We start from the raw sequence: 27,640 nt of genomic DNA, 5'->3' as shown, positions 1-27,640 counted from the left end.
AAAGGCAGGCCACAGAGAAAGGGGAAGAACTTGGCTGTGCTGCCTCTGGTCTCTTGGTTTCCTGAGGCCACCCCGACCCCTCCAGCCCAATCCCCAAGGACATGGGGGCTGGCAGTAGGGCAGGGGAGGTCTTGGGCAAGGGCAGCAGCTGGGCAAAGCATCAGTGGCTCCACCTGCTCCCCAGAATTTTCTGTCTCAGGGCATCTCTGCCCACCCAAGCAGCTCTCAAAGAAGCACCACGCCTCGGGGGTTCCTGAAGCCCCTGGAGGAAGCAATGGGAGGAAAGGCTTAGACAACTCACTACCTTCTTTGATACTTCCCCCTCCCCCAGGGTTGACAAATCACCAGTCCAAGTTAACCACACAGTAGGTGTGTAAGTACCTGTTCATTGCACAAATAGTGGGACTCTGAGCGAAAAAGACTAGGCAACCTGGATCTAAGTCTCTTTCCCAGGAAAAGCAGCTGAGGTTATTTTTGCGCCCACTGCCTGCCGCTTTGGGGAGAGCATGGTGGTGGCAGTGACTGGAGTTTTACGTATGGGTGGGCTCTCTCCTTTTTGGGTGGTGTGGTCAAGCTTCAATTGGGGGCGGGAGGTCGGGGAGGGACAGGAGCAGGGGTGATGGTGATAATGAGAGCAGGAAGCAGGAAAGGAGATGTTCCTCGATCTCAGGGCCTTCTTGGTGACTGAGCGATGCAGGAGAGACCTGCAAGGCAGGGTACTCAGCAGAAAGATGGGGGTGGTTGTCGGCTCCCGGTCGCACAGGCACGCACTGCCAGAGGAAAGCGCACACCGTTCACCCCAGTGTTAGAGGCTACTTGCAGGCGGCAGCCCCAGACAGACAAAGCACACAGTAGGTGGCTCAGAGAACCGCTGTCTAGCTTGAGGCTTAAGCGGACCGGGTCCCACGGTGGAGACAGGGCGCCTTCCCACTCGGGCGCCCGGGGGGTCCAGGAAGCCCCAGCAGAGGGTCTCGGGACTCCACGGGGTGGGCGGCCCGATGCGCCCCCCATCCCCGCTTGCCTGGACCCCAAGAACGCGCAAGGGGACAAGTCCAGGATGCGGAGAGGCGCCCAGACGGGCCGCCCCCGCCCCTTGCAGCGGGTCCCCAGACCCCTCCCCTCACCCAGACCCCCAATCCCCGACCCTCCGACCGCCCCGCCCCAGTCCGCCCCGCCCCCGCCCCGGGCTGCGTCCGGGCCCCCGCTCCCAGCCGGGGGCTGCGGGCTCCGGCCGCCCGCCCCGCGCTCCCCCCTCGCGCCCGGTGCGGCGCCCCCCGCCCCCACCCCTCCCCCTCCCTTCCCACTTACCCACCCCCGCTGCCGGCCCGTTACCCTCCCTCCCGCTCCGGCTCCTCAGCAGCCAGCGGCCAACGGCTCCGGCTGCGGCGCAGAGGCACTCGGCGCGGCGCGGCGAGCTCGACATTCCCTGGGTCCCGCGGAGCCGCGTCCCGATCGCCCGGGCTGCCACCCTCGAGCCCCGCTCCGCCGCCGCCGCCGCCCTCGGCTCGTCGGTCCGCTGCCTCCCGCGAGCCGGCGAGATCCCGCCGGGGCCGTGCGTGCTCCCCGGCCGCGCGCCATGGGCAGCCCCCGCTCGGCGCTGAGCTGCCTGTGAGTACCGCCGCCCCGCGCCCCCGGCCGCACGCCCGCCCGCCCGCCCGCCACTCACCCCGCGCCCCTCTCTCCCCGCCCGCTTTTGTCTCCCACAGGCTGTTGCACTTGCTGGTTCTCTGCCTCCAAGCCCAGGTAAGGCGCACTTCGCCGGGGTCGGAGGGGCACGCCGGGGGGCGAGGTCGGGCAGGCCGGGGCAAGGGGACTGACACCGCGGCCGCGCGGCGGGCTGGAAGGGCTGGGAAGCATCTTAGAACTGCAACCCTTAACTATCCCGAGGAGGGGTTAAGGACCAGAGAGGTAGCGTCGGCCTCAGGTCAGACAGCCTGTGAGCCGCGCGAGGCTAGAACCCGCGGTTTCGGAGTCCGGCGCTGTCTCCCACGCCTCCGAGCCAGGTGGGGGTGGTTGGGGAACTCGGCGGGCAGCCACTCCCGGCCGCGCCGAGGAAGGGGGTATTCGGGGCCAGGGGGCGTTCGATGTCAGAGGGCCGGTGACTGCCTCAGGGACCCGCTCCGCGGCTCTCTGGGGAGACTTGGCGGCGGGTCTGGCCGAAAGATCAGGTGCCCGGGTCTTCTGTGGTCTCAACATTTGCTCCGTGAATTTGTCTTTATAAATGTCAGGGGTCGGGCCGCGCTGCCTCCCGACTTAAAAGCGCCCTGCTCTTCTAGGAAGGCCCGGGCGGGGGGCCTGCGTTGGGCAGGGAGCTCGCTTCCCTGTTCCGAGCTGGCCGGGAGTCCCAGGGTGTTTCCCAACAGGTGGGTCCAGATCCTTCCCCATCCCGGGCGCATCCATGCTAGACTGGGTCTGTCTGACTTCCTTGGGTAGGGTGGGGGTGGTCCGAACTGGCATGTTGGGGGGACCCCAGCCCCTGCCGGCTGCCTGGGGCAGTGGAGGGAGGTGCCGGGTGATGGGGGCCACTCGGGCCCCTGGGCAGGGTAGCATTATAATGGCGTGTTGTGTATTTTTCAATTTCCTAAAGGTAACTGTTCAGTCCTCACCTAATTTTACACAGCATGTGAGGGAGCAGAGCCTGGTGACAGATCAGCTCAGCCGCCGTCTCATCCGGACCTACCAACTCTACAGCCGCACCAGCGGGAAGCACGTGCAGGTCCTGGCCAACAAGCGCATCAACGCCATGGCAGAAGACGGGGACCCCTTCGGTAAGGAGCTGCACTGCCCTGGGGTTAAGGTAGCCTGCAGGGCGCGCCCCTCCTCCCCAGGCTGGCCTGCTGTGACGGGACCCAGCAGTCACATCTGTGCTGAGCTGAGGCCTGCAGGCTCCCCAGCTCAGAATGGAAGGAGTTAAGCCGACAAAGCATCTTGGGGGTCAGCTGGAGAAGAGAGGGCTGGGGAAGGGACCCTGGGGAGGACTTGGCCCATAGGTGCCCTTTCCCTGCCCAGCAGATGAATGAAGCCAGGAATCTCCCTTTCCACCTCCCCCTCTCATACCCCTCCCCACTGCAGGTGGAGGCAGAGGGTTCAGGGGGAGGGGGCCCAGGTTTAAGGGAAGCTCTTGAAAGAGGATATGTCACCAGGGCCCACAAAAGCAGAGTGGGAAAGAGAAGGGAGAGAAATCCCCTCAACTCTCCCAGGTTTGGGGGCGGTGTACTGCGAACCTTAAATACTTTGATCAGGAGGGTCAATTACACATAGGACTAGGCTAGGAAAGGGGCCTTCCCCACTTCACTTGTCCAGAAACCCAGGCGGTTGGTCAGAGCGGGGCTCCTGGCTCCCGGTGGGGTGGTGAGTACAGGGAGCTACTGTGGGGTGGAGAGGCTGAGGACTGATTGATTTCTAAAACATTCAATATTCCTGCCTTGAAACAAGGCCAATTTCCAGAGTCCTGGATGTACCAAGAGAAAAGCAAGTCCTCTGGGCGGCTGGTGTTGTTTTTAGAGAGCGATTATTGTGAGTTTAAAAACCTTTAAATAATGACCAAGTTAAACAAGCATGAAAGGAGAGGGGAAGACTCTATTAAAATGTAATAAAAAGGTGAAGCATTTTAAGAGCTAAGAAGAAAAATGAAGAATGATATAAAACAGAAAAAGAACGAGCCTTTTTTTCAGATGTGGAGTTTGAAAGGAGTTGCAAGTCTGTAAATGTTAAAAAAGAGGTTCAAGATTGTTCTCTATGAATCTCTGGAGAGACCCCCGCGTCTGGCAGAGCGATTAAAACTCTTCTTACTTTCACCTTTTTTAACATTTCCTGAATACTTTCTCCTCTTCTCGAGCCAGTTTGGGGGATCGAGTATGTCTCGCTGCATTTTTTCTGCATCGACGTAGCTGACTTCCCTTCAAAGCTGGAGAAGGAGACATAATTTTCCTGGGATAAATCTGTCACTGGGGTGGAAGAATAGGTTTGAAAATGTTAAGCTTTCCAAAAGCCCGGTCGGGAAAGCCGCTGTAAACTGCCGCCCCAGCTCCCCAGTTCCATCCAGGAAGGAGAGTGGGGGCTTTCTGCAGTGGGGGTGGGGGTGGCCTGCCCGGTGGCCGAGCTCCCCTGCTGGGCTGGCAGGGCCAGCCTGCCGCCCCTTTGTCCCTTCAAACTGGCTGCTCGTTGCCCTTCTCAGCTTCCAAGGAAAGGGAATGAATGTCTGGCTCCTCCTGGGTTTGCTCCATTGGAGCAAATGGTCCAGCATCCTCTGGGTTTGGGGAGCGAAGAAGACGCTAAGCTGATCATGGGGGGATTCATCTTCAGACATCAGAGGTCTGATGCCCACTTCTCTTCTTACAATTATAGGAGGCTTCCCAGGTTCCCTGGTCCCTGCCTGGTGGGCAGGAGCCGGAGCTGTAGGGCCCAAGAACAGAGGCTTAGGGTTTATAGCCAGGACAGGTAGAATCTGGGGAGAATGGCAGAGAACTCCCAGGGGATTCCTTATGGGTCCCAGGAAGGGACAGAGGGCTCCATTCCTGTCTGCCTTGTTTGGCAGACTCCCCTCTTCTCCAGTTGATGTCCTTCTTAGCCCTTAAAAAATAGCTGCTCCTTGCCCTGAAAAGCAGAACAGGAAAGGGATGGGCAGACTGGCTGGATCCAAGAGGAGCTGGGTGGGAGGGGAGGTGGCAGCTGCATTTCCCTGGCTGACTTGGAGCCAGACTGGGGACTTGGCTACTGGGTCCCAGCTCTATGCTTCTGCAAAGGGAAGCAGGCAGTCACAGGCTGGGCTGTGAGAGCTGCCTTGCTGACCTGTGCCCATCACCTCCCATTAGTTTCAGGGTCAGAGAAGGTGCCACCTTGTCAGAATAAGCTGGGAGGTAGCCCTGGGAGTCACCAGACTTCTTTCTCAAGGAGGGAGAAGGCTGAAGGAGGGAGGGCAGGAGACCCAGCCCCTTTGGTTCCATCCCAAACAGCTAAGTTGGTCCTCACTCTCAAAGGGAGGAGTTGTACAGAGAGTGGGCAGGGGCCAGGGCTTCTGTGGCAAGCTGGCTGTCTAAGGGAAGGGGTAAGAAGGCACAGGATTCAGCTCCCTGTCTCCTGGCTCTTGAGTGAGAGGCAAGCACACATGATTTTCTCTTCTCCTCCCCTACAGAAAGTGTTTGCTTACTGGGGTAAGAAGCCCAGTGCTGCTAGAGGGGGTGCAAGAGAAAAGACTATTGAATTACTGATTTCTGAACACTGGGGCTGGGGTCTGGAGTGACTGGGAAGTATGGGGAAGAGACAGTATCCTCCTAGCTGGTGTCTGAGTTTCTAGGAAAGCAGCCAGCCATAGGCTGTGTGTGGAGGGAGAGCTGTCCTCATCCCTGTCAACTTCGCAGCAGAGCCGGGGTGGAGGGTGGAAGTGGGTTGGGGTGGAGTGGGTTGGGGTGGAGGGTGTCGGGGGGTGGCCAAGGCTGTGGGTTGGAACCCGAGGTATCAGAAGCAAGAGAGAGTGCTTTTATGTTTGACCTCAGGAGTGGAGGTCACCGCTGCACCTGGATGTTTGTAATAACCTGTGAGGCACGTGCATATAATATTTTGAATTGGAAGAATCCTCATAGATCTTTTGATTGGTAGTGGAATTCTAGTCAAATTAAATTTTACTTGAAGCCTCAACACAAAAGTCATTACTGTCTGGTTATAAAAGAGGGTCTTCAGTTTGATGGCTCTAAGACCCCTCTGCATAAACCAGTTCAGACACCATGATCTCATCCATTCCCCCTCTGTAAACCCAGGCGAGGGGCCTGAAGCCCAGAAAGGGGACTTGACCTTTCCAGGGTTGCACAGCATATTAGCGGCTGGAGCCCACAGCCTGGGCATCTGGCTTGGAGCAGCTGCTTCTGGGATGGGCCAGCTGGGGTAGGGACATGGAGCACTGGAGGTCAGGAAGCTGCCAATAACCACCCCCACCCCACCCCAACCTTTCCTGACAGCAAAGCTCATCGTGGAGACAGACACCTTCGGGAGCCGGGTTCGAGTACGAGGAGCTGAGACAGGCCTCTACATCTGCATGAACAAGAAGGGGAAATTGATTGCCAAGGTGAGGTCCTAGAAAGAAGGGAGGGACTGGCTGGGGTCTGGGGAGCAGGCTGGGCTGGCTGAGCTCCTCCAGGGTACCAACAAGGTGGGCAGAGAGGCAGAGGGCCACCTTGGGGTTACCTAATGATTGGGTGGGGGTGGAGGAGGTGAGGGAGGAGGTAACTGAGAGATGAAAAGCTATAAAGGCAAAGGAGGAAGAAGGAAGGCTAGGGAAGGGGCTGGGGAGGGGGTGTCGGTAAATTCCATATATCTTTTTAACAAATCGCCAAATTGCTTTGCTATTATGTCCAATTACATGGTACCAGCATTTGGAATGTTCAGTAAGCTGAGGGCCCAGCCCCTCAGCCGAGCTCTGAAATGGCCCCATTAGTCACGGCTCCTCTCCAGCCTCGAGCTCCCCTCTTCCCTGGCTTCTGGGGCCTGGGGCTCAGCATCTCCTCACCAGCCTTCCCTCCCCCATAGGGTGGTGGCCCTGGGGCTGCAGGTTAGCATCCTGAGATGGCTGAGGGGGGCAGCTGGGGAAACGGGTGCTAGCAGCTTGGGCCAGACTGGTGGGCAGGAGGCCAGGGTGGGCAGGGGCTGGGCCCCCTCTCTGCCCCTCTGTGTTGGGGCCCAGCCCCTCTGTAGACAGCCATGTGTCACTGCTACCCAGGAGGACAGGAAGTTGCCGGGTGGGCTGTGAGTTGTGAGGGATTAGAGAGCGGGTGCCCACCCTGCCATCTGCTGGGGTGCCCACCTGCTGTCTGGGGCCGCCTGCCCTCTGCCTAGGATGGGAGGGGGCTCCGGACAGAGCCGGGTGACACCGTGTCTGCCCCCCACCCTGCAGAGCAACGGCAAAGGCAAGGACTGCGTGTTCACGGAGATCGTGCTGGAGAACAATTACACGGCCCTGCAGAACGCCAAGTACGAGGGCTGGTACATGGCCTTCACGCGCAAAGGCCGACCCCGCAAGGGCTCCAAGACCCGGCAGCACCAGCGCGAAGTCCACTTCATGAAGCGACTGCCCCGCGGCCACCACACCACCGAGCAGAGCCTGCGCTTCGAGTTCCTCAACTACCCGCCCTTCACGCGCAGCCTGCGCGGCAGCCAGAGGACTTGGGCCCCTGAGCCCCGATAGGCCCTGCCGGCCCCTCCCCGCCGCTCCCCGCCCAGGCTTCCTCTTTGCAGGAGGAGGTCTGCGCTACTGAAGGCTGGGGAGGAGCCGGGAGAGCCCCGGGCTCTAGTTGTGGATAATTGTTTGCTGTTGGGTTTTTTTCTGTTGTTGTTTTGTTTTTTTTTAAACAAAAGAGAGGCTCTATTTTTGTATTCCACTCAGCTGTGGTGTCTGACTTCTTCACTCTCACCTAGGCTGGTGAGTGGCCTAGACTGGGATTCTGGCGGGGGGTTTCCTAAGGGTGGGGGGCCTTTTCTCATCCCGCAGAGGCACTCCTGGGACCCCAGCAGCTGCAGGGCAAGACTGCTAGACTGTCGGGCTCCACTGCACCCCTAGGTGGGGGCAGAGAGGAAAGGAACTGGAACTTTAGGTCAGGTCTTTCAAGAGCAGGTGTCAGCGGAGGATGGTTGTATACTGCTGCTGCTGCTGCTGCTGCTAAGTTGCTTCAGTCGTGTCTGACTCTGTGCGACCCCATAGACGGCAGCCCACCAGGCTCCCCCGTCCCTGGGATTCTCTAGGCAAGAACACTGGAGTGGGTTGCCATTTCCTTCTCCAATGCATGAAAGTGAAAAGTGAAAGTGAAGTTGCTCAGTCGTGTCCAACCCTCAGCAACCCCACGGACTGCAGCCTACCAGGCTCCTCCGTCCATGGGATTTTCCGGGCAAGAGTACTGGAGTGGGGTGCCATTGCCTTCTCCTGGTTGTATACTAGTTGCTATTAAATGACTGAAATATTTATTTAATTGAATTAAAAACGCGTGTTGGAGAGTGGGTCCTGCCGGGGTCAGCCCCCTCCCCCTGTGTTGCCCCAGGTGGCAAGTGGCTGAGACCCTCAGTGAGTCAGGCAGCAGCTCTGACTGGAGCTTCGCTTCCACCTAAGGATCCACACGTGTTACTGGAGGGGCTTTCCTGGGAGAACAGAAACAGGGAAAAGGGCAAGAAGAGGTTCTTAACTGGTCTTAGGGCCTCTCGGTCATGGACTCTTAATGGGAGTTGATGGTAACACTTCCCCAGGCCATCTCTGGGTCAGAAATGATGACTGCTAGGACTGGAGCTCATCATGGATTCAGTGGGTCCTTTAAAAAGTACCTTTCTGTGTGCCTTGGTGTGTGGGGGACACAGGTCAGAGATGCCTGCTCTAGTTCTGAGTATCAGACTCCAGAAGATGCAAGAAAAGAGCAACTGCCAGGGTCCAAGGTGGGGGTATGTTGTGTGGGGGCGGGGTGGGTGGGGTGGGGCACCACAAAGCTGGTGTTGTCACTTGCAATCTGAAACAAAGTGTTCACTTTGGGATATTTAGTTAGAAAGCTGTGAAGGTGCTGAGCAGAAGGTGCTGAGTTCAGATGTTGCAAAAGAGCCCAGGAGACTGAGGTCCAGGGAGAGGCTGCCAACCTTGGAGAGACCAGGCCTAAAGGGAGATGAACTGGGATTGTGGGGGAAGGGAAGCTACAAACCTAGAGCAGAACTCTAGTTTGAGCAGAACTCGAACTCTGGGCAGGAGGAGAAGCAGCAGGTGCTATGTCAGAAGGACTAGCCTGTGAGGAAGGAAGACCAGGTCATGCCATGGCAGTGGTAGAGCAGGTCATTCAAAGCAGGGTAAGAGAATTGTCCTGTGTGGGTGGAGGGGTGGGTTCTCAGAGGTGCACCAGTGAGATTGGCATCCCACCACTCTGAGCAGAGCCCAAGCCCAGAGGTAGCAGACTCCTGAGGTCAGAGCTGGCCCAGCCATCATAACTGAGGCCTCTCATTCTGGCTACTTATGCTGCCCTCTTTGGGCTGGTCCCACAGCCCAGTTACTGGACCAGTCCAGAAACCTCTTTCCTCTGGGTCTCGGTTCTTTGGTGCCTTTGGTTGGAGGGCAACCCAAGGCTTCCTGACCATGTGGGTCTCTCGGAGTTGCCGCTGCAAGTCCCAGGCTCAGGCCATCCAGGTGGATCAGGAATCCCAGGGCTCAGAGGGAAGCCTTGGAGTAGAGAGGCTGGGGTACCATGGGGCCTCTTCAGACCTGCTATGAGGGTGCAGGGTTCTGGATAGAGTAGGTTTCTCTCAGTGCACAGGTACCAGGGGCGTGGAGACCTCTCTTCCAGCTCCTTCAGCTCTTAGTGCCTCCCCTTCTGCTCTATCCCCTCCCCTCCCCCTTTAATTAATTCTGGGTGAGCAGCCTGGCTTTATTGTGCAAGGAGCTGGGGTCTCACTGTGGGAAAAGTCACACCTTCTGAGCAGCTTCTGATGCCATGCAAATGAAGAGACCGTCCAGGAAACGCTTTCATCTGCACGGCCGCCTGTCCAGCCCCCAGCCCAGTGATTGCCCACATTTCATTTGTTTGAGAGCAATTCCTGGGGAAAACCACAGGGTGGGAGGGAGTCCAGGGGGTGGGTGGAATGCCAGGCTCTCCCTGCCTGTGATCCTGGGACCAGGATGGGCCAAGGTGGTTACCAGCTAGGCCAAAGCTACCCTGAAGCCCCCTGGCTAGGGATGCCTGAGTGCTCCAGGGTTGTGAGGTGGAACTGTGCCATGGTTGTGATGAGGGAGAAGTGGGTTGTCCAGAGAGCTGGACCTGCCTCCTGGAGAAGGGAGAGATGACTGGTGGAGGAGTAGATGTGGACAGGAAGGTGGTGATCTGATCCTTGAGGTGGCCTGGGGCTTTGGGAAGGGGTTGACTCCTAGCAGGACCCCTGACAAGGGACCCTGGGGAGCTGATGCCAGAGCAATGGGGGCAGAGATGGGCCAGAGCACCCACCACCTTGTTTATCTTTGCATTGCTGCCTCCACAGAACCCTCACTAATAGGGTTTTACAGCCCACTCAAGCTGCAACTGGCCAAGAATCAATCATTACCGGCACTTAGTGGTTTGATAGTTAACAGCCTGAACTGAAGCCAAACTGGTTGTTAACTGTGATAACAACTGATTTCAAGGGGTTATTGCCGGCCCAATATGCTCAGCCCATTTATTTCGGGGAAAACAAGCAGGGAGCTGTTGCAAGGCCCAGAAAAGGGAGGAGGAATGGGCTTTTCCGCAGCCAAAAGGCCTGATGCTCTGTCTCGGAGTGGGTGCTGGCTGTGAGAGCCCTGGGGCCTGGCTGAGGCGTGCGTGGAGGCCTGCCGGCCAGAATTCACTGAGGATCTATGCATGGGTCTGGGTGATCCCCTCAGGTTCCTCCTTCTTTCCAGCTTTCACCTCACCCTGATTCCCCATGTCCCCTTTCCTCCTCTTCTTACAGCAGTGATCCCCATGAGGCCCTCACATGGACAGCTCTCCATGAGGAGGAGCCCAGGCCTAGTGGCCAGGCCTCTGCTTGTCCCCACTCAGCAGGCAGGGCTGGACCTCTTTACCCATACCTTCCTACCTGGGGCTTCCAGAGCCTAGCCCAGTCCAAGCTAGAACTTTGCCTTTCATTTCAAAGCCAGTGTTGACTCCACCCAAGCCTTGACTAGAAAGGATACATGAGAGGCCTCTCCCCTCACTCCGCCAGGTCCTGTCCATCCCCACCTGCTACCCTCAGCTGAATGGCCACTGGTGAGGCTATGGCCAAGCATCCTTCTAGAAAGCTGCTGCAGCAAAGGACCCCAGGAGTTCCCCACCTTCTACATATAGACAACCTGAGACCCAGAAGTCACAGAGCCAGCGTAAAAACTAGTATGAAAAAGTCAGGTTTTAACTCCCAAACCCAGGCTGCCTCTTGAGGTCTGCAGATCTTTCTCTAATTCATTTATTCCAGTCACTATTCATTGAGTGCCTATTACATGCCAGGCTCTGTTCTAGGTAGAAGGGACAAAGCTGGAAATAAGAGACAAACCTCTGTTATTATGGAGCTCATAGTCTAGTAGGAGCGTAGAGGGTGGGGTAAGAACAGACAGTCTATAGTTTATCAGACCCTGACAACCACCACACAGAAAACCAGAGGGAATGTGTGTGGAAGGCCGGGCAGGGTCATGGCAATGTTAAGAGGGTGGTCAGAGAAGACCTCGCTCAAAACCTAGTGCTTAGGCAGACACTGGATGGCACTCAGACCTGCACCTATCTGGGGGCAGAGCCATCCAGGTGGAGGGGCCAGCAAGCACAATCGAGCATTAGGGGGAGAGGAAGGAGGCCCGTGGGGCTGGAGCAGAGTGAAGGCAGGATACAGGTACACGTGTGTAGCGTGAGTGTAGTGGGGCAGGGGGATGACGGAAGCTGCGCTGAGACGTACAAGAGGTGGTGGTGAAGGCAGGTCACGTAGGGCCCTTGAAAAGACTTTAATCTTTAGCCCGCATGAGACAGCAAGCCACTGGTGGGGCTTTGAGCACTAGAATGACACGATCTGAATTTTTAAGAACACTTTTTATTCGGGTATAGTTGCTTTACCATGTTGTATTAGTTTCTCCTGTACAGCAAAGGGAATCAGCTATGTGTGTGTGTTAGTCGGTCAGTCTTGTCCGACTCTTTGCTACCTCCATAGACTATAGCCCGCCAGGCTCCTCTGTCCATGACATTCTCCAGGCAAGAATACTGGGGTGGATAGCCATTTCCTTCTCCAGGGCATCTTCCCAACCCAGGGATTGAACCTGGGTCCCCTGCATTGCAGGCAGAATCTTTGCCATCTGAACTACCAGGGAAGCCCTATGTGTATACATATATACCCTCTTTTTTATATTCCTTCCCATTTAAGTCACCACAGAGCATTGAGTAGATAGAGTTCCCTGTGCTTACACAATAGGTTCTCATTAGGTATCTATTTTATACATAGAATTAATAGCGTATGTATATTGACCCCAAGCTCCCAATTCATCCCACCCCCACCCCCTTCTCCCTTGGTATCCATATGCTTGTTCTCACTGTCTGTGTCTCTGTTTCTGCTTTGTAAATAAGAGACATGACCAGAATTAAGTTTTATTAGTAATAAGATTACTTTGGCTGCTGTGTTGAGTATAGATGGTAGGGGGGTAAGAGACATTAGTTATGAAGTATTTGAAGTAATCTTGGCGAGAGATGATAGGGGATTGGAGGTGTTGAGAAGAGGCTGGAATTTGGGACTTTTTTTTGCAAGTAGAGAAGTGCTGATGGATGTGGTTTGTGAGAGAAAAAGAGGAGTCTAGGGGTTTCCAGAGTTTCTAACCTGAGTGACTGAAAGGATGGAGAGGCCCTTTATTGAGATGGAGGAGATTCTAGAAGGGGATGATTTTGAGAGAAGAGGAAGAGTTTAGTTTTGGATATGTTAAGTCTGCGCTGACTAGATAAATATTCAAGTGGAGGTGTTGAGTAGGCAGTTGTATGCGAGTCTGGAATTCAAGGGGGAGGTCTCATGTGAAGATATAAAGTTGGGAGTATTCAACACACAATTTTTGAAGCCAGGGGATGAAATGGATTTCCCAGGGAGTGAGCATAGCTAGAGAAGAGGAGAAAGCCAAGTCTGAGCTGCGGTATCCTCCAAACATTTAGAGGTCAGTGTGAAGGGGAGAATCAGCAAATATTGTGGCCCATGAGATAGGTGGGAGGAAAACCAAAAGGGTGTGTGTCCTGATGAAATAGGAAGAGCACAACAGTTTCTGAGCCCAAAGCTTTAAGTGGGGTTTGGATAGAGTTTTTTGTCATCCACTCTCTCACTTCCCTTCTATCCCCGACCAGTCACAGGGCCAGGAGAAAGTGGCCAACCAACAAGAGGGTGTTGGTTTCACCTGGGGGTCTCCTTGACTCTTCTTTTGGCCTCCCACTGCCTCTCATCCCACTGCCATTACCTCCAAAACACATCTTAGATCTAGCCCATTTACTCTTCTGCTTATCCACTGCCACCTCCCTGCTCTAAGTCATCATCAGCTCTTGTCTGGCTTACGGCAACAGCCCCCTAAATGCTCTCCTTGGTTCCTCTCATCTCCCCTCACAATCTTTTCCGTTCTCAGTAACCAGAATTCCCAAAACACAAATCTGATCATGTTACTTCTTCCATATCAAGAATTGAATTCAGACTCCTTTCCATGGCCTTCGTGGGCTCCACGCTCTGGTCCCGGTCTGTCTTATCTAGCCGAATGACTTAACCTTTCTCCCTCTCACCCGCTGCATCCTGGTCACACCTCCCCCTAGCTTCTCAAACAAACCAGGCTCCCATCTGCCTCAGAGCCTTTGACTGCTGTTCTCTCTGCTTGGAATACTTCTCCTTTAGGTTACTGGAGGGCTTACTGCTCATTATATAGGTCTCTGCTGTACTCTGCTTTCTCTTCTTTATTACACTTATTACTATCTGACATTCTCTTGTGTTTTATTTATTTACTCACTTTTGGTCAGCCTATTCCTCCCAAGAAACCAGGGACTTTGACTCAGTTCATGATGAATATCTACTGCCTAGAACAGTGCTTGGCCCACTGTAGGTGTTCACTTAACATTGGTCGAGGCAATCAACTAATAAAGTAAGAGTAGATGTGGAGGCTGTTGAATGGAGAAGGTGGGTTGGGGGTCCTCTGCATCCGGGACTTGAGTCAGGATTTAGGAAATGCCTGAAGGTCAGGGAGACTTGAGGATGGTCCTGGGATGGGTGACCCTCTGAGGCCATCTGGACATCATAGTCTTACTAAAGAGGGTCCAAGGCTTCCAGTACAAGCTCACCCCCATTTTCTCAAGCTGAGATGAGTATCTCCAGAACCTGACAAACGAGCATCTAAGGGGGCCTGTTGGGATGGATGTCTCAGAACCTCCCCAGATTCTGCTTCCTTCCCTGCTGTTGGGTTTCCATAGCAACCAGAGGATTTAAAAGGAGAGAGTGAAGGGGAATTAAAAGCCAGAGAGAGCAGGAGAGGAGGAGTAAGTGGTAGCAAGACAGATGGGGAGCTGGCAAGAACTCCAAAGGATCCCCAAGCCCCATGTTACTGTGGGAGATTGTGCTGATAGGACCCCTTTGGTTGCCCTGCTTCCCCATCTGGATCTCTTGCTGACCCTCAAGAACTAACTGTCCATCTGGAAAGGCCCTAGAGCTGACCCTCATGCATACCCCTCTTCTTCTGGTTGGCAGATGCTAGAGGAAACCATGCAGATGACAGATGTTAGTGAAGCAAGTTGGGGTCACTGTTGGGTTTTTGGATCTGGGTTCCTTTCCCCTCCCTTATGTATGCTAGGGGGAGGACGTTCGGGGAGGAGAGTCAGGGCATGATCCTATGCCAAGTGAGGTCCCAAGCTTTGGCACTTGGGGATTAAGGCCAGGCCCCCCATCATGAAGAACCAGATGGGCTCTAGCTTGGGCCTGGCTGAAGATGCTCAAACAAGAGGTCAGCCTGGAAGAAGCCTGCACAGAACTCAGCACTGTTTGAGGCTCCTCCTACCTTGAGTGCAGAGGACCAGAAAACACCTGGGCCTGGAGCCTGGGAGCGGCGGAACGGTGAGCCCTCGAGGAGCCGGGGCACTGGGCCCTGAGACACAAGCCAACTGCCTGGAGAACTAGCCAGTGAATTTCAAGGGCAGGAGTAGCCAGGGCCAACCCCAAATTCCAGCTGCCCCTCTGTCTGCCCGCAGGCACACAGCTCCCAAACAGCCAGGTTCAAAACTCTACCTTCTTGGACTCTTCCCTGTTTCCAGCCACCGACATTTAATCATTTCAATTGGACAGACATGAACATGACCAACTTTTGCTAAATCCTTCTTCACAGAGAAATCCCCATCCCATCATAACCTTCACTGGGCCTTTTCACCACCTCCCACCTTCTCTCCCTGCCCAGCCGCTCCCTGGGTTTTCTGTACCATTCCCCTCTTCTGCCTGCCTCCTGCAGCCTTCAGTAATGAAGAGTAAGCTCATAAAACATTCACCATGGGTAATACACCATGTAGGATCTGCCTGATCGAAGCTCTGATAGGATAGCCAGGTCAGTAGGATGCTGGGACTTAGGCTTCCGAGAGTTGGGGCAGACTTCTCTGCCTTGGGCTCAAGTTCCAGTCACTTCCATTAATCCAGGCTCAATCCTCCCTGGTGGGGTGAGGGGTCCTGGGCAGAGTAGAAGAGGGGTTTCCTAAGAGGGAGTAACTTCTAGGGGTACTCCTGAGCTAGGCATGACTGGTAGCTGGAGCTCTGGATAAAAGCTGAAGACAAGGTGAGCCATGACCAAAAGGCTAAAGGTTTGTGCTGAGTGAGGAGGGTCAGGGCCTTAGCAGTCAGTGTCTGGATGGTTATTATTGCCCCCCCGGGAGCCTGGTAAGATGGGAGTGTGCACAGGTGTGTGAGGGTGGAGGGGTCTGGTGTGGTGGTGGGCCCTTTCCAGGAGCCCGCCCAGGAAGCAGGCCTCCGGGTGGGGGCAGTTTCATCAAAAGCAAACAGAGAGAAAGGGAAGGGAGCCTTCTCTTCCTCCCCTCAACACCCCTGGAGTTTGCAGTGACCACTAACACTAATGAGGCAGCTGCAGCCCCACCCCACAAGCCTCAGCACAGTCAGAGAAGGAATTTGCAGAGATGGCACTGGGACCAGCCAGAAATCAGCTGTGGTTTTGGAGTCAGATGGAGAGAAGTTAAATCCTGGCCTTGCTGCTCCCTGACTGTATGAACCTCTCTAGGCCTCAGTTTCCCCACTTGCAAAATGGGAAACAGGCTCCACCTTCGAGAGTTGTCACTTGGAGTGTGTAAGGGGTCCTGAAGAGTGTCCTGATACATGGTGGCGGCTGTGGGGACGGGCTCTGGGGGACGGCCCATTGGGCTAAGGTCCTAGGAGCCCAGATGTGCACCACGCTGTCATCCAAGCAGCACCCTGAGGAGCTGGGGGGAGGAGGCAGAATCTACAAGGGCCCAAGGTAGCCATGAAGCTGGGTGAGATGAAGGGTGAGGCCTTCAAGCACATACACCTGGCTTTGCTCTCCCTCTCACAGCAGCAGGTGCGCCAGGCAAAAGCCCGGGACAAGTGAGGGCATAGAGACGCTGGTGTCCTGCAGGGTGGGGTGTGCTTTCCGCCCTGCTTCTCTGACTGACCTGGCCTCCCTCTCCCAAGCCCCAAGGCAGCAAGCTGGAGAGAGAGTCAAATCTGAGTTGTCTGGAGTTAGGAAGAATTCAAAGAGAGCACACAGAAAACCCAAAGCGCCAACAATCAAGGCTCCTTATCTTGGCTCAGGCCTCTTTCCCTCCCCAGGGCCTCTCATGGATACAGGGCCAGTCCACTGGGCACTTCCTCTGTGCCAGGTGTTAAAGCGAGAGTTGGGAGGCACTGGTGAGTAAGTGAGGTGGACCCCTGACTACCGAAGTTTCCCTTCCAGACCCGAGAGCTGCTATTGGACAGTCAGCCCCAGTGAGGTGTGGGAAAGGCTGAGATAGAGAACAGCGGGGGTTGGGGGAGAAAAGGGGTTCAGGGTGGAGGGCTGATGGTTCGGGGTTGAGGCCATGCTAGCTCAAGATTCTGATGGAGCTCAGCTTGACTCCTCTCAGCCCCAACCCTGTCCCATGCAGACCGACTGTTGAGTCACTGGAGCTCAGAGAAGGACAAGGCACCCAGGCAGCCCCCGGGTGCTGGGGTCCACAGACAAGTAAACCTGGGTTGCCATATCGTGGGCTGCAGGGGGTCAGCACTGAGTCATAAAAGGCCCACAGAGAACCTGGCAGCTGAGAATGAGTGTCTGTGGGATCCTCAGGGAAACTCCTCTTTCCTGAACCTTAGTTTCTTCATCTAGAAGGTAAAGATTTAACCTAGATTATTTGTTTTGAAAAATTCTTTAGTGGCAGAACCTTATTTCCTGAGGAAAACCTGTATAGAGGCATATTCATAAAATGGGTGTAAACGATATCTGCTGTGGTCAGCTCAGGGGCTGGGACCCCCTCAGATTCCCCTCCATGCCTGACATTCCCACTGGGGCAAGTGATGAGGGAGACGGGGGCCCTGAGCCCAGCAGGGTCCTCTGTGGCCTTCAGGGGAAGATGGTGGCAAGGACCCTCCAAAGAGAAAGGGCTGGGTGGGCTCAGGCCACCCCCTCAGCCCTGCTCCCCTCTCAGAGCACCTGGACAAGCGGGCCTGTTCCCACAGCCTCTCAGAGAGGCTCCTGTCTCTTCCTGCACTGACCACTCACACCCAGGGATTATCCCAACCAGAAACTTCCATTTGGAACAAAGCTCCCAGGAATGAAACCCGAGCTGCCACGGAGAGGCTCCCAGGCTAACCGGGAAGCGGCCGGGGAAAGGGAGGGAAAACTTGCAAAGCACGGGGAGCCTCAGGGAGGCCGTGAAACCTGAAGACGAACGGCCAGCCAGCAGACTGGTGCTGGGGAGCTGCCACCACCGGCTGCAGAACCAGAGGTCAGCGGAGCTGAGTGGGAAAACGAGGGGGAAGGGCACCCCTAGGCTTTCCAGGGGAGAGTAATTGGTGCACCTGTGGCCAGGGCCAATATCCCCTGTGAGGCCCTCAGGGCTGGCCTGCAGTTCCTCAAGCGGCCCCCTCCCCTCCCCACCTCCCCGCCCCCCTCCCAGCTGCTTCCACTTACTCTAGGGGGCCGCTGGGCCGGTCAGTGGCGGGCTTGCCAGCAAACCCAAGGGACGGGAGGGAGGAGTAATAACCAAAGTGACCATTTACTGAGTATCCATCAGGTGCCAGGGTGCTGCAGGTGTTACTTCTCAACCTCACGATAGCCCTGTAAGATCAGTATGACCATTGCCATTTTACCATTAGGGAAACCAAGGCTGAGACGAATTAAGCAATTGGCCCCAAGTGAAAGAGCTAGTTAGTGGTTAACCTAGGATCTGCCCAGGACTTTTGGACTCTGAGGTGCTTAAGTGCTTTCTGCCATACCAGGTTCTGAAGTCTTAAAATCTCTTGTTCGAGTTCAAGAACCCTGCTGCTGCTAAGTTGCTTCAGTCGTGTCCGACTCTGTGCGACCCAATGGACGGCAGCCCACCAGGCTTCCCCGTCCCTGGGATTCTCCAGGCAAGAATACTGGAGTGGGTTACCATTTCCTTCTCCAATGCATGAAAATGAAAAGTGAAAGTGAAGTCGCTCAGTCGAATCCAACTCTGGCTGCTTGTTTCCCCAACATCTGGGCATCTGAAGGTCTGACTTCTGGCTGTCATTAGTGACTGGGGCTTGGGCTAAGATACTGTGTTCAAGGACAAACTTGAAGTCAACTTTTGTGATGCCTGTGTTTGAGCCTGTGTAGTCAGCAAAGGAGGCAACTGAGAATGGGTGGTGGACTGGGCTGGAGGGCATCTCCCAACCTGGGGACTGGCTTCATGTGGAATGTGGGCCTTAGAAAGGATTATTTCCACTCCCTGGGACCAAGTCCTGGGCTCCACTCCACTGCTCATCCACAGGGAAAGCAATGATTTTGTTCCTGTTCCTGAGGACTTCATGGTCTGGTAGGAGAAACTGCATACAGACAATAGTCAGATATCAAACAGGCAATTACAAATGGGTGCGTTTTTCAATTTTATTCCAACTGTTCAGTGCAGATGAGTCAAGATAGCATCATTACCTTTTAAAGAGAAGAAAATCAAGGCATAAATATAATATCCATATTGTTACTGAGCCCATATTCATAAATGTTTTAAGATAACATATTCATAATGCTTAAGCCCACAGTACACTTGTGAATGTATGTGTGCATAGTATGTTCACATAAATATTCTTTCAATTCAGTTCAGTCGCTTAGTCATGTCCGACTTTGTGCGACCCCCTGAATCAAAGCACGCCAGGCCTCCCTGTCCATCACCAACTCTCGGAGTTCACTCAAACTCATGTCCATCGAGTCGGTGATGCCATCCAGTCATCTCATCCTCTGTCGTCCCCTTCTCCTCCTGCCCCCAATCCCTCCCAGCATCAGGGTCTTTACCAATGAGTCAACTCTTTGCATGAGGTGGCCAAAGTACTGGAGTTTCAGCTTCAGCATCATTCCTTCCAAAGAACACCCAGGACTGGTCTCCTTTAGGATGGACTGGTTGGATCTCCTTGCAGTCCAAGGGACTCTCAAGAGTCTTCTCCAACACCACAGTTCAAAAGCATCAATTCTTTGGCACTCAGCTTTCTTCACAGTCCAACTTTCACATCCATACATGACCACTGGAAAAACCATAGCCTTGACTAGATGGACATTTGTTGGCAAAGTAATGTCTCTGCTTTTCAATATGCTATCTGGGTTGGTCATAACTTTTCTTCCAAGGAGTAAGCATCTTTTAATTTCATGGCTGCAGTCACCATCTGCAGTGATTTTGGAGCCCCCCAAAAATAAAGTTTGACACTTTTTCCACTGTTTCCCCATCTATTTCCCATGAAGTGATGGAACCAGAAGCCATGATCTTAGCCTTTTCTGAATGTTGAGCTTTGAGCCAACTTTTTCACTCTCCACTTTCACTTTCATCAAGAGGCTTTTTAGTTCCTCTTCACTTTCTGCCATAAGTGTGGTGTCATCTGCATATCTGAGGTTATTGATATTTCTCCTGGCAATCTTGATTCCAGCTTGTGCTTCTTCCAGCCCAGTGTTTCTCATGATGTACTCTGCATAGAAGTTAAATAAGCAGGGTGACAATATACAGCCTTGACGTACTCCTTTTCCTATTTGGAATCAGTCTGTTGTTCCATGTCCAGTTCTAACTGTTGCTTCCTGACCTGCATATAGGTTTCTCAAGAAGCAGGTCAGGTGGTCTGGTATGCCCATCTCTTTCAGAATTTTCCACAGTTTATTGTGATCCACACAGTCAAAGGCTTTGGCATAGTCAATAAAGCAGAAATAGATGTTTTTCTGGAACTCTCTTGCTTTTTCCATGATCCTGCGGATGTTGGCAATTTGATCTCTGATTCCTCTGCCTTTTCTAAAACCAGCTTGAACATGTGGAAGTTCACGGTTCACGAATTGCTGAAGCCTGGCTTGGAGAATTTTGAGCATTACTTTACTAGCATGTGAGATGAGTGCAATCGTGTGGTAGTTTGAGCATTCTTTGGCATTGCCTTTCTTTGGGATTGGAATGAAAACTGACCTTTTCCAGTCCTGTGGCCACTGCTGAGTTTTCCAAATTTGCTGGCATATTGAGTGCAGCACTTTGACAGCATCATCTTTCAGGATTTGAAATAGCTCAACTGGAATTCCATCACTTCCACTAGCTTTGTTCGTAGTGATGCTTTCTAAGGCCCACTGGACTTTGCATTCCAGGATGTCTGGCTCTAGGTCAGTGATCACACCATCGTGATTATCTTGGTCATGAAGCTCTTTTTTGTACAGTTCTTCTGTGTATTCTTGCCACCTCTTCTTAGCATCTTCTGCTTCTGTTTTAGTGAGTGCTTAATGTTTCAGGCACTGTGTTTAGATACTTTATTTCAATTATTCTTTCTATTGACCTTCTAATGACTCGCTGTGTTAGCTATCAATATTCCAAATTTACAGAGAAGGAAATTAGAGTTGAGCAAGGTTAAATAATGTCCCCAAGCCACACAGCTGCTCAGTGGCTGACCCAGGATTTGAAGCCAGATCTGTTGACTCTAGTCTTTCCAATCTGCAAAGCACACCAATGACTAACAATGCAGAGCAGAATGTAATGGAAAAAGTGACCTAAGACAGGTTCCAACATGGTGCTAGGGAATTTCTGGGGTGGAAGAATTGAAGGTTGAAGGCAAGAGGCACTAAAGAATTGAGCCTTACTTGCCCAAGTTCATACAGCTGATTAACTAGGAGTCTGAGGTAAAACTCAGGAGTCTTGATTCTAAGATCAATACCAGTTTTGAATACTACTGACAATAAGAACTTTGAGAGGCATTCACCTCAACCCTATTTTGTTAACGATAAAATTCTGAAGTCTTTGAAAGTCCGTCAGAACCTGTGTGATATTTGGATGAACCAAAAGCATACGCAAAAAGTGGGGAGGAAATCCACTCCTCCTCCTCTTGGAAGCCAGAGCAGCAGCAGGCCAGAACCCTCTACCTTGTCCCCTCATTCTGCAATCTTCCTACTACAAGGCAGCCTAAACAAAAATTTCTAAACAAAGCCATAAATTGTCTCAAGTCACCTGCATGCTCAAAAATCTCCTGTTTCCACTTGCCCGCAGAATAAAATTCAAGTCTGACTACAACTTTCCAAACTTCTCTCTTTCTGCTCTTGTGGGAGAGTCTAGTGATACATATTTTTTGACCATTTCCCAAGTCCTCCATGCTTTGCCATGCATTCGTCTTCTTGCATGCTGTTTTCTCTACCTAATGAACTGCTCTGTGCCCTTCAAAGCCTGAAATTGCCTCCTCCCTGTCGTATCTCCCAGGCAATCATTTGTGGACTCACACATTATCTGTTGATAACACTGAGCTATAACTACTTATTGATAACTATAATTCCTTAATTAGTCTTGGAATATAGTAGGCGCTTCATAATTTTGGTAAATACATGAATGAAGTCCAACCTGGGTGCCTTAGTGTTTGACCTTACCGTTATGGGTCAAATAATAGGTCTATAAACATGAGAATTGACCAACAATCTTGAGTTTTGAACTCTAAAGAGTTAGAAGTAATTTTAGAAAAGAAAATAGTAATGATAACTACCAAGTTATCATTGATAACTAAGTGCTTACTATCTACCAGGGACTGTTTAAGCGCTTTACATACCTCACCTCAGGGCTTCCCTGATGGCTCAGCGGTAAAGAATCTACCTGCAATGGAGGAGACACAGGAGACACAGGTTCAATCCCTGGGACAGGAAGACCCCCTGGAGTAGGAAATGGCAACCCACTCCAGTCTTTTTGCCTGTAAAACCCCATGGATAGAGGAGCCTGGTGTGCTACAGCCCTTAAAGTCACAAAGAGTCAGACATGACATAGTGACTGAGCACGCACGCATGCCTCACCTCATTTCATCCTCACGACGCTACTCTGCAGTAAGGGTTATCCCCAGGAAGATTTTATTCCCTAAATAAGTTACCTCCATTCTCCAACTGGAGAAACTGAGGTTCAGAAAAGGAAGGAACGCCTTCCTTCACTTGAAGCCCAGGCTTGTTTGGCTTTAAAACCCAAGTGCTTAACTTCCCAGGTTTTCTGCCTCCAACTCCTCTGAGTGTGAACCTTTCTTCCGTGTTAGGTGGGAACAAATCCCATTGCTCCTTCTGCCTAGTTAGATGCACCATTGGCTTGTGGGTTCTGAGCCGTGTGGCACAGGGACTAGTGTTACACATACAGGCTATGAGTGATCAGAAGTTCCAGCTTGATGTTTGTGCTGAGACCTTGACATGCACCCTGGTGGGCGGGTTGCTAATCACTTACTGAGGACCACCCTGACACCCCTGGATTGGCCTAGGTTGAAAGCTAAAGCGAAAACATAGAAAAACAAAACAAAAAACTGACTTAGGATTGACTGGGGTTTCCCTCTCCTGGTTAAAGGCAATTTGTTAGGAAAATAAAACCCCTTGCTGGAAGCTCAGAAGGACTTCACTTTCAGGACTCAACCTGGGTTCTAGCCTGGCTTTTGTTATTAAGCAGCTGTGTGACCTTGGTCAAGAGGCTTAACCTTATAAGCCTTTGTGAGTGGGCAGAAAAGTGGGCAAGAACACAATGCACTTAGGAAGGAAAGATCCAGATGACATCCCAAGAATGGGAGTCTGAGTTGGAGTTTGGGTCAACCCCAGGAAAGAGGCCCAGAGCTGTGAATGATAGTGACCCAGTGTGCTGCTGGGGGCCAAGGCCCACCCTGGGGCAGGAACCAAGGAGAGGGGGGGATGTGGGAAAGGAAACCTAAGGCAGAAAAGGCTGCTTTCCTCATGGGGTGCCACATGCAGGCCCAACCCCAGTGCCTCTGGGGAGTCTAGAGGCATCTAGACACGCCCCGCTTCAGGAAGAGTTAACTGTCCCCTTCTTTGGGCCTCCTTGTACCCAATACATTCTTCTATCTCATGAGTGGTTCTACTTCCTTTCACTTTAATGTCAACCTTCTCAGTAGAAACTGAATTCTTGGAAGCAGGGAAACTTGAATTTTTCATCTCTGTTCCTGGGTCGCTTTACTGACTGCCTGACTCAGGAGGTACCGTCTAACTGTCTGATGAATGAATGGATGAGAGGATAAATCTTGGGTGAGATATCACAGTAGAGAAAACCTTTAAAGCTTATTACGAATGAGGAGGGGCATTCAAGAAGAAACAGAATCTCAGATGGCCTGGGGAATTTAGGAGCAGAAAAGCTGAGAATGAAAACACCAATTCACATGGTCCGTGCGTGCATGGTGGCCAGAGAATCCTGGTCTGGGTAGACTCTAGGCCACTCTTAAACCCCTCGGGGAAGACATAAAGGCAAGTGGCACCCAGGGATCAGGTTGATTATCTCTAGATGGACTGATAATATATCCTGGCTCATGCAATATATCCTAGAGTAGTTATTAATACCTTGCAATGTCTTGACAGTGGTTTGGATGACAAACTCTCTTTTTTATGTGGAGCTATAATTTATCTTCCCTTCCCCCATCTTTTCTCTTTAGTTGAGATATAATTCATATACCACAAAATCTATCCCTTTAAAGCATACAATTCAGTGGGTTTTTTTTTTTTATATTATTGACAAAGCTGTGCATTTATAATCACTATCTTTTTCCATGGTTTTTAGTATATTGACAAAGTTGTGCAATTATTACTACTATCTAATTCCAGAGCATTTTCATCACTCTAGGAAGAATCTCATACCCATCAGCTGTTCATTCACTTCCTCCTCTCAACACCTGGAAAGTGCTAACTTACTTTCTGTTCCTAGAGGTTTACCTATTCTTGACATTTCATATATCTGGACTCATGCAATATGTGGCCTTTTGTGTCAGCCTTCTTTTACTTAGCATAATGTTTTCAAGGTTCATCTATGTTGGGACAAGAATTAGTACTTTGGAAAACAAATTATTTGGTCACTGCACTCATAGATGTTAATACTGTAGCTATTGCATTGTGGGTATTGCCCTGGAGCCAAAGAGGAATTGAGATGGAGGAACCAGACTCAGATTTTCTTACTGGAAAGGCCATTCTGTGGGCTCCAGGCACAGAAACACTGATGGGGGATAAAGCCAAGAAGGAGCCTCATTTAGGATTCTAGATTCTTGAGCTGGCATTTTTATTGGTTTTGGGCTCCTTGACTCCCTGATAGTAGTTAGAAAGAACTGGTGACAATCTCATCTATTACCAGCTTCTTGGAGAAAAGCAGAACTAGTCGGACACAACTGAGCGACTGAACTGAACTGACTGAATTAAAAAATTAACCGCAGGCTGTAGGTTTGAGTATTTCCTCAGCCACTGGCTTTGCTTGAGTCCCTCTGTGTCTCATCTCTGTACAATGTACACAGTGATAATAAGGAAAATCCCAAAGCGATTAGGTTTTAAGATGTTTCACAGAATCTTCCAGTGTTTTCTGAGCTGTTCTGCAGATGTGTAAGGCTAAGATCCACACACTAGGGCAGCCTGGATCTTTTGAAAGATTCATAGTTTACAATTATGTAGTTTTGAACATTACCAGTTGGGTAGTTTGTGTGCTAAGCAGTTCGGCCAGGATAGTCTGGGTATGAAAGTGAAAGTCACTCAGTCGTGTCTGACTCTTTGCAACCCCATGGACTATACAGTCCATGGAATTCTCCAGGCTAGAGTACTGAAGTGGGTAGCCTTTCCCTTCTCCGGGGGATCTTCCCAACCCAGGGATTGAACCCAGGTCTCCTGCATTGCAGGCGGATTCTTTACCAACTGAGCCACAAGGGAAGCCAGTCTGGGTATACCTCACACTGTGTTAATGGCATGGCGTTAATAATGAGAAAATGTGATGGTTGTTTCTGCAGATACATGTCTACTTGTCTCATTTTCTCTGAGGTGTTGAGTCCTCAGGGCCAGTTTTTATATAGTTCCATCTCTTGTACAATACCCAACCCAAGGCCTTACACATACAGGGGCCCCGTGTGTACTGGAGGGAAGGAAAGGGAAGACCAAGCAAGTACTGCTTGCTGGTGTGTGGAAGTATTTCCTCAGCTTCAGGGGACTAATTAACAATCTGCCGAAGACTTGGGGGCCCCACCACAGGCAATCAAAAGCAGTCCTGGGGTGCCACCAGACTCTATACCAGGAGGCCCAGCGCAAAGCAGCTGGGCCTGTGAGTTGGCAGACCTGGGGAGGCCGTCCTCAGGGGAAAACTGAGGAGGGCAGGGCATGCGAACCAGGCCTGCTGCGCTGAAAGCAGCAGACGGGTAATTTCCAAATGACCATTTCAAAGGAAGGTTGAATTTCTCCCAGATAAGAGGGAGAGCAGAGAGCATGCCTGTATCTCTAACCCCCTGAGCTCACGGCCGTGATAACAGCTGTGGGGTTGGAAACCTAATGCTGATGAAAGAGTTAAAGGGTGGCCCGGGCAGCTATCGGTGACAGCGCTAGGAATTGAGCGCGCTCCTGGAGCGCGGCTGGGGACTGGTGTGACTCCATGAATAGAGGCCACTCTCAGGGAGTTTTTCCTGGAACAGAATGGGGTCAGGGAGCCGCTTGGGGAACAATGGTTGCCACCGACTAGCTGAATTTCTTACAATCACACACCATACCCCCTGATCAAATAGCTCCTTTGTCCGCCTGATATAAAAACATGTCATACAATGATGATTTGGAAGAATGACACGGGTTTGCCTTTCACAGAGATCAGAAGGGCTTGTTGTGCAGCAGGGGGAAAAAACATCAGAGTCAAGGAAAACCTGGAGAATAAAAGGAGCCAATGGAAACAGACAGCAACAATAAGAAAGGGCTGGGTGGCTCGAAAGGCAGACAAGGGCTTGGTTACCAGCAGGGAGACGGGGCAGCTGGGCAGCTCCAAGGAAGGGAGAGCTTGCTGGCTGCCTGGTAACCAGATTCACAGCGCCCCCTTGAAACTCTTGAGAGACTCAAGGAATTAAAGAAATGTTCAGAGGAAGAGATGGTCCAGGGTGCTTGGTGTACACAGGGCTGTGTATACAGAATGGAGGGAACACCTGAGCGATCAACCTACTCATACTGTTATTTTATTTTATAGATGGGGAAACTGAGATCTGGGGAAGTATGGGGGCTTAGTCATTTACTCAGATTGTCTAGATTCGGGTCTTGTTTTACAGCTGGTTTTCTTATTTTCTTGACTTTGAAGATGGAAATACAGGAATTTCTCAAGCATTCTCTGTTTAGAGAGTAGAAGAGATGAACCGGGACTCTTGCCTTAACCAGTGATTCATTATATAATGGAACTCATGCAAGGCAGTGAGTTTCTGTGTGCCTCCGTTTCCCTGTCTATAAAGAGAAGGTACTCTCAAGTCAGCCAGCCAGCCAGCCAGCCCTTAGTTCAGCCATTCTTTGTTAAACACCTTCTGTGCATCCCACCCTGGATGAGGGCACTAGAGAGGGGAGGAAGGGAGAACCTCAACGAAAGATAAGCCACAGTCACCCGACCTAGTTAGGCAAACTCTATCCAGGTAGACTGTGTGGACACCAAACCCTGCTTCTCAGCTGAGACCTGTAATTGAGGTGGGCAGGTTTCCTGTCTGTTTCAGGTAGGTCACATTGAGACTTTGTTGTTCAAATCGAGAAGGCTCATATAGCACGATTCCTGCAACTCCCAGTCATCAAGTGGGTTTACAAAGAAAATGACAATTGTCAGTGTCACTAATTAACATTCATCTTTAGTGCAGCAACTGTAAATGGATCTGAAGCCTTTATATTAGATTTCCTTAGAACTTTGTGGGGTTAAAAAGCAAAGACCATTTTGTGTTAATCTATTCTCTTTCATTCCCAGATCCTGAAATCCTTTACCAGTAGATAGCCAGCTCTCAATGCTTGCCCTGTGGGGAATGTGGCGGGTGCCACTCTCCCTGTTCCCCAGCTGGGAGGCTTGGGTCACAGAAAGGTTCAAAGCCCTGCAGTGGGGGATAGAAACCAAGGCTGCCACCTTCTGATTCACTGCTCTCTTTGGACTAAACAAGACGCTGGAAAGTAAAACTGGAGGTTAAACCAGCAGTGCCCCTGGTATACCTCTCTTTATAGAAAAGCAGGAATGCTTTTATATTTTAAAAATTTAGTTCATTTGTTTAAGTAGCTAATACATATCTATGGTTCTTCAAAAGGTACAAAAGAGTAGGAAGTAAGTCTCCCCCCAACCTCTGTCTCTACTCACACCATCACCTGTCCTGGAGAAGAGCAGTTACTGGGCTCTGAAGAGTTTTTCTATGCATTTATAAATATAGTGGAACTGACCTGCCAATGCAGGTTAGATGTAAGAGACATGGGGTTCAGTCCCAGCGTTAGGAAGATTCCCTGGAAGAGGGCATGCTAACCCCTTCAGTACTCTTGCCTGGAGAATCCCACAGACACAGGAGCCTGGCAGGCTATACTCCATAGTGTCGCAAAGAGTCGGACACAACTGAAGCGATTTAGCACAGCACATAAATATATATGTAAAATATTTTTCCCTTTCTTATGTTTGATATGTAAACTATTCTGTACACCCAGGCATATTAAAATGAATGTGAAATTCACAGAAACTTGGGGTTGGAAGGACTGTATAAACTCACAGTTTGTCAC

At 51.7% G+C, this 27,640-nt stretch overlaps 1 protein-coding gene and 1 long non-coding RNA gene across 2 annotated transcripts in view; both read left to right on the top strand.

The window, feature by feature from the left end:
* The first annotated feature begins 1,336 nt into the window (after window positions 1-1,336).
* FGF8 (fibroblast growth factor 8) lies at window positions 1,337-7,370 on the top strand. The gene is made up of 5 exons (XM_025274169.2): window positions 1,337-1,608; window positions 1,707-1,743; window positions 2,588-2,768; window positions 5,955-6,061; window positions 6,887-7,370. The coding sequence occupies exons 1-5, from the start codon at window positions 1,577-1,579 to the stop codon at window positions 7,175-7,177; spliced, it is 648 nt and encodes a 215-aa protein (XP_025129954.1). The 5' UTR covers window positions 1,337-1,576; the 3' UTR covers window positions 7,178-7,370.
* A 7,855-nt stretch (window positions 7,371-15,225) lies between these two features.
* Window positions 15,226-27,640, top strand: part of LOC123331421 — a 39,311-nt gene continuing 26,896 nt past the window's right edge. Inside the window, exon 1 of the long non-coding RNA XR_006548056.2 lies at window positions 15,226-16,822. This is a non-coding gene — a long non-coding RNA (uncharacterized LOC123331421). The remainder of the gene's footprint in view (window positions 16,823-27,640) is intronic.

The sequence above is a fragment of the Bubalus bubalis genome, chromosome 23 (assembly GCF_019923935.1).
Source record: "Bubalus bubalis isolate 160015118507 breed Murrah chromosome 23, NDDB_SH_1, whole genome shotgun sequence".
Classification (NCBI taxonomy): Eukaryota; Metazoa; Chordata; class Mammalia; order Artiodactyla; family Bovidae; genus Bubalus; species Bubalus bubalis.
The sequence above is the reverse complement of the archived record's forward strand: the minus strand, read 5'-3'. Positions and strand labels throughout refer to the sequence as shown.

Coding starts and splice junctions, on each gene's coding strand:
- FGF8 (XM_025274169.2), top strand. CDS start 1,577: ATGGGCAGCCCCCGCTCGGCGCTGAGCTGCCT. Junction 2,769..5,954: donor AGAAGACGGGGACCCCTTCG/GTAAGGAGCTGC, acceptor CTTTCCTGACAG/CAAAGCTCATCGTGGAGACA. Junction 6,062..6,886: donor AGGGGAAATTGATTGCCAAG/GTGAGGTCCTAG, acceptor CCCACCCTGCAG/AGCAACGGCAAAGGCAAGGA.